Source organism: Polyergus mexicanus, unplaced genomic scaffold, assembly GCF_030449975.1.
Source record: "Polyergus mexicanus isolate NDT 795.1 unplaced genomic scaffold, iyPolMexi1.0 SCAF_5, whole genome shotgun sequence".
Taxonomy (NCBI): domain Eukaryota; kingdom Metazoa; phylum Arthropoda; class Insecta; order Hymenoptera; family Formicidae; genus Polyergus; species Polyergus mexicanus.
In genome coordinates, this window is record NW_027223325.1 from 3,931,774 (window position 1) to 3,942,952 (window position 11,179).

General features: G+C 42.5%; 1 protein-coding gene across 2 annotated transcripts; it reads right to left on the reverse strand.

The window, feature by feature from the left end:
- Nucleotides 1–679: 679 nt before the first annotated feature.
- On the reverse strand, nt 680–11,179 carry LOC138933252 (homeobox protein abdominal-A). Of its 2 annotated transcripts, none has more exons than XM_070295840.1 (2): nt 8,527–11,179; nt 680–3,404 (listed from the first exon to the last, which is right to left on the reverse strand). In XM_070295840.1, the coding sequence occupies exons 1-2, from the start codon at nt 9,602–9,604 to the stop codon at nt 2,944–2,946; spliced, it is 1,539 nt and encodes a 512-aa protein (XP_070151941.1). In that variant the 5' UTR covers nt 9,605–11,179; the 3' UTR covers nt 680–2,943. The 2 variants fall into 2 exon arrangements, with proteins under 2 accessions (XP_070151941.1, XP_070151940.1); XM_070295839.1 differs by having other exon boundaries at nt 680–3,443.

The window sequence follows — 11,179 nt, forward strand, 5'->3', positions numbered from 1 at the left end:
CACACGTATATATACGTGCGCAAATACGCCCTACACATACGCCCGCATACACGCACAACATAACATATACATACACAAAATACGCGTATATAATATATTGTAGCCATTCACATAGACTTAATAACCCTTGGTAATTTAGATAATGTTGCACCTTAGAGAATAGAGATCCACTGGGATAATTATTTTTTTTTCATTAAACATCTGATTAAATTACCTACTTACTCGCCGATGTTTTGTTTAAAAATTGTATTCCGGCCGCGCTTAGGACTTCGTTCATACGAGATCCATTTTTCTCATTTCTTTCTATTCTCGTCGTGAAAGACACGAAGAACACGAATTTTAAACGAAAGAAAAATAAAACGACCGAAAGGTATCCGTCGGCTCGTGCATTCATTGGATTTCCAGAGATCAATACTCGCGACATTTCCTGGACGTCACGAATATATACATATACGTGTATATATAGTAAATTTAAATCAAGTTAAAGAATTATATATATATATATATAATTGTACGTATAAACCTCTGAAAGATTTTTGGGCGCTAACTTTTTAAGGAAGCATTTTTCGATCTACGTTTATCGGAAACTTTTTGTTCAGAGAGAATTAAATTTTCTATAAAATCATAAAGTCTGACAGGGACGTTTAGGCCCACCCTATATATTTTTCATTTATAACACTTTTTATGAGTTTTGGTTCCCCCTGTTACTTATCAAATCTATCAAATATAGAATACGATAAATAAAAAGATTTCAATTAATCTTTCCCGGATTTTTATTATTGATAACATAATACTATGTAATAACCGCAAATATCGATTTTTTTTTAAGAGTAAATGCAACGTCCAGTTTTTATCGACGAATATTTGGAATATCCAATGGCATAATTAAAAATATCATTTAAAGACGTAATTTTATCGGAAAAATTTTCCAGATCGATTTTTTTTTTTTTTTTAGCAATTAAGTAAAAAATGTCTTATATTTCGCCGATAGATATTGTTGCGAATAAAAATAATAAAAAATTACGCTATCGTCAGCAAGTTGTAAAGTTATTCAAAGCGTTAAGTACCACAACCTTTAATTCTTTTCACGGCAAGACTTTTGCCCGCCCGGGCATGTAAATACTGAGCGTACATGCAATCTTGATCCTGCATAATATCATGGTTTTTATGAAGATCCCAAACTCAGCCAAGAACGATACGATCACGACCACTCACTAGAGAATCTGACTACTAGGTATATTATTAACATAAGTCGTTTTTCTTCGATACAAGAATTATAGATACTAATTTGCGATTCTTGTGGCAGGTGATTATTACGATACATTGTGGATGTATTAATTATCTAACTTTTGGGATACGCTCGTGCTCTACACTGATTTCGAAACATACTACGTTCTTTATTTTGTCACGGCAGACAAAATAGGGAAAGACGAAGACTCGATTGAATCTCAGAAAAAAATATTGTACGATTTTTCTCCTCGGTATCTTCGGAGAAATTGATAAATTATAAATAATATGCATCCCGAGAAATGTAAACTACGCTGCAAGTTTGTTTAGACGAAGTGTAGAATTTATCCACAAAACGTTTGAATATTGAAAAACTATTACTTATTAAGAATAAACAGATATATTTGCACTGAGTCTACTGTTAATAAAATTTTTATGCTATTTTATTACACGCTTCAAGAAAGTGATATAAACAAATTAATATAAAAGTACAAATGACATAACTGGAAAATCTTTCTTCAATATATATTAGCTTTTTAATATTAGTTGTATGTAGATATACTCGACAAATGATTCGTAGACCTTTAACGCGATCGTAACCCATATCGAAGTGAAAAATTAATTTAAAGAACAATACACATGCATTTACGCGAGATCAGTGAGTCCACTTACCCCTAAAAGCGACCCATCCATTTTACAACCTGCGATTCACGATGGGACCATCCAGCCCTAACTGCAAAATCAATGGTGTCTGATTGAATCGGTCCCGGATGTAACTGCAATGATACGTTACATTGCGCGACTCGGATCCGATAATATAAGACGAGGTAAATACAATGCGGATGCGGAGCGGAGAAAGGGAGGGGGACCTTAGGAAGGGGAGGCGACTCATAGAACGGTGGAAGGAGCAGGGTTACACTAAATGACATTAATTACCTCTTTACTTTATGTATATATGTATATATAACTGGAGAAAATACTACCGAATTACGAATTGGACAGATTGCTTGGTGTCGCTCGACGACGCGTATTATTCGTAGAATAACGGCATCCGACACCGACACTCGAAAAGAGTCTTCGGGCCGCTTGAAATAGCGGCGCCTTTTCTATACAATAGCGAAAAGTTTTCGCTTGTTGAATAATAATAATAATAATAATAATAATAATAATAATAATAATAATAATAATAATTAATAATAATTAATAATATATAATATACTACGCGCGAGCTTTATCTTTCCTTAATGGAGGCAGTCTTTGAACGGCTGCTCGACAGAGTCCATGAGGATTTTTCATCGTTTCCGTGGACATGGATATTGATCGACGGTTTCGTAGAATCGCCTCGATGACATCCCCGAAGCGTCGCGAACGGGTCTTTCTCTGGAGCGTCCGGTGCATTCAGGCGGCCAAGCCGTGAGGCGTCTGATGTAGGAGCGCGGGATATTGTTGAGCCACGTGCGCCAGCTGATGATGGTGGCCGCCGGTGTGTGCGTGCGCGTGTGTGTGTGGATGGACTACGGCCGTAGCGGGCGTAACGTTGCCCGACGACGACACGTGAATCGGCGGCAGCGGCGTCTGCGGCTGCGGCGCGTGGAGGCTATGGCCGGTATGACCTGCTACCAGGCTGCTATGGCCGCCCCCGTGGCTGCCACTGCTGCTGGACGAGGTATGGCTGTGATGATGGTGCCCGAAGACGACCCCAGAGAAGGCCACGGGTCACTGATGATGCTTCGCGGAGCCGTTCGCGTGATGCGCCTGCGCGACCACGTGGTGGCTCGAGGGTGGTGCGTGCGCGGTGCTCGGATGATGGTGACTGCCGGTCGCCGCGTGGTGGTTCGCGTTGTTGGCGCTGCTGCTGTTGTTGTTGTTATTGTTGTTATTCTGCTGCTGGGATTGCCGTTGACTGTTCTTCTTGTTCTTCATCCGGCGATTTTGAAACCAGATCTTCACTTGACGCTCGGTGAGATTCAGATTGCGCGCGAGCTCCCACCGCTTCTGCTTCGACACGTAAGCGTTGAAGAGGAACTCCTTCTCCAGCTCGAGAGTTTGGAATTTGGAGTAAGGCTTGCGTTTCTTCCGCACCGTCACCTGGCCCGTCCATTCCAAAGGATTAGAGCTGCCGCATCCGACGCCCATCCCGGCTACGCCAACTCCGACTCCCACCCCCGCAAGCGAACCTGCGGGAAACAAGGAAGATGGGGAGGAACCCCACATCACTTAACACAATTAGTTTGCAGATGATAAAACAACCTAGCTGCTAGCTAGTAATATTCGACTAATACTCCGTTCAAAGAAAATTATATCAATTCGTATATAAACCCAAAATATACAGATTATTAATAAACTTATTAGTTTGCGCACTAGTTTTTCATTTACTCGCCGGCACATCCAAGCGGATTTTCAATAAGGAAAGCGGTTGTATCTTTTTCTCTCGTTATTACCACCGGTCATTATCGCGGAGCGACTGACAGAAATGAGCGCAGATATATCGGTTCGTTAATCAGTGTATCGGTGCGTAACTGATACCGTTAGTCCTTTTTTATCAGTAAGCGTTTCATAATCGTTCACCACAAATAACTCTGTTGTTTACATAATAAGTCAATAAGAGCAAATTGTAGATTTGTATTTATAATGGAAAATCATTACCTCGTATATGAGAACAGATTGAATCAGAGAAATTATTAAAACGATAAAGAGATATTCGCCACTAATTTCACAAAGTTCATAAACCTCGAGAAAGGGAAAATAAGACGAACATCCAGCATTTAATTGCATCCGTCGTATAATTATATTAAAATTCTTCAGATCGCCACTAATTATAATGGAGGAATGCAGCATCCTTCAATTAACTTCTTTTAATTAGTATGGCTAATTATTGAAGATATTCTTCCGTAAATAAAATTTATTGAAAAAAATTAATTAATGCATCAACATTTTTTTATCCGCCAAACAAATTTCGGCAATATAATATTCATTTGCTTATATATTAATTTCATTTTGAAAATTAAAATAATATCTCTCCGTAAATTTCTATCAAATAAAAATCCTCCTGTTTATATTCCACATTCAATAATTTATATATTACATATGTACAATATATACATGTCTATAATCAAAATAGATAAGCGTAGAATAATCTGGAGAGAAGGAAAGCATTTTTTAGAATGCGCTTTAAAATATTTTAGCATGCAATATTTCTTGCAAAGATTCGTCGCATTTTCCTAATTATATCTCCGATATATTTAATTTAAAAAATTTGTCATATATTTCGTAATATATATTTAATAAAATTTTACTTTCTTTCGTAAAAATATTATCATAGATATTTTACTCTCGCGATAGCATTAAAGTATCGCTTCGACAAACTACAAAGTAAAATTTGAAAAATATTATTTTTTTTATTCTCAATCCTATGATTCCAATTTTTTCTCGTACTTGGGGCGCATCGTCGACTGAATCCGTACCTGGAACAGCTTTCCGAATGTCAAAACGTGCACTTTAGTTACGCATGTGTGTGCGGGCAACATTAGTCGTGTATACATATACGTATATATGCGTGCATATATGTGTGTGAGTGTGTGTATGTATGTATGTATATATATAAATATATATATATATATATATGCACACACGAGGGTTACCTCGCAGCCGTTCCCCGGCATAGTGGTATGATATAATTGGACCGGTTCTACTAACCATACGAAAAACATAAAGCCGGCGAGCGAACCGTCGTTAGGTTGCTTCTCGACTGGTTGGTGGTTTTTAACAGGGCATACTCTATGCCCCGTTGCAGACCGAGAATGTGGAGCGACGCGAATACATTTGTTAAAGCGGAATATACAACGGGATGGTGCGCAAGGTGCATACCCGAGCCAGTGCAACAGAGCGATTACGAAAGCCCGCGCGGACTCATCTCCCGCGGTCTATCTTTAACCCAGCCGCGGACTGGATAAACCGCCTCCTTGGTGTACGCGAGTGCAAGAAAATTGTTTCTATCCATCGGGAGGTCTCGCGATATTAAAAAAAAATTTTTTTTCAAGTACACTCGTATAGTCGGAGAAAGAAAAGGTGGAGTAGAGGCGAGAAAATAATGTTCGCCGAATATATCGCTGTATTTTACACATTGTACAAAAATGTTAAGTATTTTTTTTTTCATCCTTGAGGAGGAGGAGGAGGAATAAAAATATTCCTCCTCCTCCTCCCGTCTCCAATGAACATTATTCGCCTTGTCACCTGCATATTCTATCAAACAGTAAAAAATTTATAGCTGACACACCTCACGTGTTATACGTAATGTGTTCTTAGTAAAGTTTTTTCAAAGACTGATTCTGTATTAAAATACAATATGTAACCGTAATATTGATCGATGCAAATAATTAATTTCATAATAAAAAGAAATTTGATTCTCGCAAAAATATTGCAATTGTCCAAAGGGGATTAAATCGTCTATTTTTAGCCTATCTAAGATCTGAACAAACGCATTGTAACCGGATGTCTGATCCGTCGGAACATATGCCTGCGATGGGCGCCACCCGCGCAACATTAAGTATATTTCAGACGTCACGCAGGTATTTTTATATATATTCCAGTTGACACAAAATTTCCTACATTTATTATCATTAGAATTATTATTTCCTTTTTTAGTTTCAAAAACAACCCCCGTTTCTAGTTCAAGTGGAAAAAAAAAAACTTCTTATGTAATATGCAAATTAATTAATATCTAATTTACTTCGATTCAATTATCGAACTTTCTTCCTTTCGTCCTGGAGCCTGTCTCTATTTTCCTTTCCCGCTTGATATATTCTCTCGTTGCTTAAACGCGATTATTTGAGCGACAAGAATTTACTAAAAACGTACAAATTATTTAATAAAGATCAGGAAATGTTGACAAATGTAACAAATAGGGAAAGACACGTATAATATATACGTAATTAAAAAAAATTCATTGTTTAAAAAATTAAAATGAACAAATATCTTATAATCCCTATAAAAAATAATTAAAAAATATAAAATATATGCAGATTGAAAGGATATCCGGAGATCGATTGGTAGTTTTTTTTTTTTTTTTTTTGAAATATCGATTCGGGAATAATTCAATATCTTTTATATCTATCCGTATTCGTTGTTACTTGATATATTACAATCAAATATATGCAAATGAAGAAAAAAATTAAAAAAAAAAGAACTTGGCATTATATTAAACACATTGAGCAGTATTGTAAAAATTATTTTGATTAATTGTATGGTTTATTCAATTTACTTAAACATTCAAGAAATTAAAATTTTTAAACTATTGTCGTATCCCTAATATTTCGCTTCACAAATGATACTATTTCACGCAAAGAGAAAGAAGATGAGATAACAGAATCCTTTTTTAAGTAAAAAGTAAAAAATGGCTTATCAAAGTTTCTTAAGCGGATGATATAAGTGATTTTCGAAAAACCATCGACTTGATAAAGCCATACTTTATGCTAAATTTATTCTGCCCCGTAATAAAAGTGCGCATAATAATGACCGGGAGGCTTCAAAGGCCTAATTAAGCGGCGAACACCGATCCGCGGTATTAAATACGGACCAATAAATGTCCAGCGTTGCCGGTGATGCGCGGAGATAATATCTCAAGCGGGGATCCCCCTCCAGGTTGTGCGCGGGGACACCTGCAAGACATTGTAATACGGCTTCTCTCGGAGAGATTACCCGGACTAATATGGGACGGCACGATACGGTGCAAGCGGCGCACTCTCTGGTGTCGAGCGAACGGGTAAAGATAATGGAGCCGCCATCTATCGGGTGACGCTTAAACTATACACGGTGCACGGCCGCATTTCTCTATTTTGTATATACGTATACGTAACCAGGCACACGCTTGCGCCGCACACACTCTACCCTTGTGCGCGTACGATTAAAAGTCGCTGAGTGATCATGCGAGTGTTATCTCGGTTATCGGAGCGCCGTCGATGGCGGTCGCACGAGCAACAAAGCGACAATAATCGCGACGACGAGCGTCGTGCCAAGTACATTCAGGCAGCGATACATAACTTTTCAGACGGACGAAGCGAGCGAATACAACGCGAGGATCGATAAAAAATACCTCTTTATATAAGCCTGCTATGAAATTCAAATATTTCCATGCGTATGAAAAGCGTATTACAATTCCATCGTCATATAATTATGCTCAATGTAATTTACAATCTCTAGTCTATTACATATACATACACACTATATATGTAGGGTGTACATAAATTAATGCTATAAGATCTCTAGCTTTAAATTTTCTCGGTAGATAATAAAATAGTAATATTAGTATATATATAGAATTACGTACAATATGAATACTTTTTAACGAAGAGTAGCGGAATATTTTTAAGATATCATTTCCCTTAAAGAAACGTTCGATTATTGCGAAAAAAAAGTTATTGTACACAAATTTGAAATAATGGGGAGATAGTCGTGACAATACAAGCGCGCGAACAGCCGTTAGCCGGAAAGACCGAACACGCCTGCACGGGTCATGGAACGGATCAGCTGATCGGAGGCGCGCGCCAGAGTTTACGAGTTACGGCCGCCAATAAACCCCGGCCGCCGCGTCGTTCGTTGTTGCTCATGCGACGTTTCATGGGTTGCAGGGTCCCGAGAAAAGGACAGAGAAAGGGAGAAAGAGGAGAGAGGGAACAAAAGGGAACGATGTGAATGAACGATAACTATGGTCGAATAAGTTCGTCAGGATCGTCGAAAGATACTCGAAAGGTCATAATAATAATAAGTATCATAGTGTCATTAATATAAATTAATGGCCATTTTTTTATCACGCGTGATATATCGTTTTTTTTTTCCCCGAAATGTCTTCGTTCAATCTGTCGCTATACGTTAAGATGACAAATTAATTATAAATTTCAAATATTACAGGTTCATTAATTTCGAATGATCTCTCAGGATCTGACGGCCGATAAAGATTATATCGATTTATGATACTTGTGAATACAGAAAACTATCCGAGGTTTACGATCTCTTCTCGTAATTATATAGGAGAGTGTAAATGATAGTTTTACGTTAATTACGAGCGGAAAAATATATATTTCTAACGACTCAATCTCTTTATTAATAATTCAACGATATAAATAAAAATATATGAGCGATAATAATCTCGCGCGATAATATATAAAAGTTATTATTCGATGTTACGTTTCAGCTTTATAACATATGTATAAATTTGGAAATAGTTTCGAATCTCTCCGAGATCTCTTGTCGCGAGAAAAGGATAAAAAGATGGAGTTACCACGAGACGGCGTAGATGCTTACCTGGAGGTGGATAGGGACTCGAAGTAACGGGTTCGGGCGCTCCATAGTTTCTGAGACCGCCGTATCCATCGTGGGGAAAGGCACCTTCCGCGGCGACCATAGCGGCAGCGACCCTACCGCGGTCGTCAGCCGCGGATGGCGCCAAATACGGTACCCCCGCCTGCGAATGAGGATGATGATGTCCAGCCGTGTCGACCGGATGATGATGCCTCGCCGTCGTGTACGGCGCGTAATTGCACCAGCTCTGGGAGAAGCTCTGATGGCAAGAGGAGACGGCCGGATCAGCGGCGCCGGACGTAGACCCACCACCACCACCACCACCACCACCACCACCGCCGGTGGACGACGTTGTCGTTGCCGCGCCGGCCGAGTTGTAGGACTTGTAATCCGAGGTAGAACCGGCGGTGCCGACCGATCCGGCAGTGGCGGGCGACCAGAAGCTAAGGGTGGCCCCGGCCTTCCGGTTGTCCCTGGAGGAACCGGAAGTCGAGGTGGGATCGGCCGCCAGGTTGTAATACGTGGGGGGATTGTTACCCCCGTAGGCCTGATGATGGTTCAACGATTCGCCGCCGCCCGTGGTGGACGAGTAGTGGGAGTCCTGAGGATGGTGCGGGCTGTAACTCCAGCCGCCTTGAGAACCCGCCGTGGACGAGTGCGAGTGCCGTATCACGCCCGCCGCCCCCGCACCGCCCGGCGCGCCCGTCGACTCTACGCAGGCAACCTCACCGTAAGTGGAACCACCGCCCCCCGGTGTCGCCGTTAATCTCTTGGCGGGTATATGAAGCGGTCCGGCCGCGCTGTTGCTCGCTACCGAGGAAGCGCTCGGCGAGGTTGAACTGGCGCTCGCTGTGGGCGCCGGTGGCGCCGTCGTTGCCGATGATGCCGGTGCACCAGGTGAAGTCGGCGTCGTTGCTTGTTGATGGGAGCCCCCCGGTGTCGTGGTTGTCTGCTGTTGAATCGATACGAGGCTCGAGGCTGTCGGTGGAACTGGCGGCGGGCTGTCCTCGTAGAGGGAACCGTTCATCATGGCCCACCAGGTCACCCCGGTGGAATTCCCCGCTCCGGTTGCTGTTCCCATCGGTGTGACGGAGCCAGGGTGACCCACGCCGGAGCCACATAGCGGCGCGGCGTGAACATTATCGTACAGGGTCGCCGTCGAGCAAGCCACGTGATCGGCGATGGTGCAGATGATGACGATTTATTGCCGGTGTTACAACAATATTTATGCCAATCGGCCGTGTACGACGACGACGACGACGACGCGGTCTCGTGACCGCCGTTCAACGATAATCCCGCCGAAATCCGCGCGACGCACAAGTTTAGACCGATCGACGTTCACCCCGATAATCGCAAGGTCATCGTAAGCGGTGTAACAATTGCCGTATATAAATTGATAATTTTTCCAACGTTCGAAACACAGCGAAACACGGTGTAGAGCGCGGACAGGTTCGATGAAAAATACGATAGAACGCGCGTCAACCCCGAGGATATTCACCGCGAAGCGAGAAACCGAGCGCTCATCGTCACCGAGCCGGTCGCGTTGTTAGCCCGTGAATTCACGGAGTAAATAAAGGAAGCGCGTGCACACGCGAGAAGGTAGTAGAGGCGCGAGGAGCAGGAGGTGGGGCGGGTGGGGATAGGGATAAATCGTGCGCGTAGTCCTCGACGAGGGGTTGACGGCGGGGGAGAGGGTGTGTAGCGCCGCGACGGACAGGTGGAGGAGGGGTAAACGCGGGACGGAGAAGCGAGGAGCGCGATCGAGTGCGTGGCAAATCCGTCGACGAAAGATCCACACGCGGCAATGACGACGAACACGGAGACGATGTTGACGACAGCGAGAATGAGATGATCGATGGAAGGACGGCAGGCGAGAGCCACGTGCGAAGTGTAGATCGATTAACACAGATGATAATGTCCAATCCAGCGATGACGAGTGGGAGACGAGTATATAACAGAAACAAAACGACGCAACGCGATTTAGAAAGGATGCATCGTTCCAGTCGCAAAAGTTCGGAGCGCGCTCGTTGTTAAAGCTAAGGCAACGTTAGGCAACCAGCGTGCGCGGTTCTTAAAAAAAAAGATCAGCACCGAACACTTGGCAATCGTCGATCTTTGAGCGAGCTAACTCACTGCGCGACCGATTATACGCAAGCCGCACGTCGTTCCGTCTCTGTCACCTAAGATCGCTGTCATCCTCGTTACGATGGGACTCCGAGCGCGCCTCGTTAAACGTCCTGCGATCGGTATACGTCGTTATCTATCCAATCACGTAACTCACAATTGTAACGACGCAAATCCGGGCATTTGAAGCTGAAGAGAGAGAGAGAGAGAGAGAGAGAGAGAGAGAGAGAGAGAGAGAGAGAGAGAGAGAGAGAGAGATTAATAAGGAGTCTAAGAGAGAAAGTATCTCTGATCGGATCGGAATCCTTTTTATCCCCCGCGTGTATCGTCTTTAGGTAGCAGTCAGTCAGGTAGAACCACCCTTCGTGTAACAAGCTTAATACAGCGAAGGATTTTCAGCAGGTAGCAACGCCTCCGGTGCCGCGGATCGTGCGCCGATACACACACGCACCGACGCTCACACACATGGAATAACCCCCTTTCTTCTCGTTGGCCTCGCTGAGCCGAACTGAGCGTCAACTGAGAGCTCTGT

Excerpts from the sequence above, each read along its gene's own strand:
- LOC138933252 (XM_070295839.1), bottom strand. The coding sequence starts at position 9,604 with ATGGGAACAGCAACCGGAGCGGGGAATTCCACCGGGGTGACCTGGTGG. Across the intron at positions 3,444-8,526 it reads GAGTCCCTATCCACCTCCAG|TGATGTGGGGTTCCTCCCCA; the intron begins GTAAGCATCTAC and ends AATTGTGTTAAG.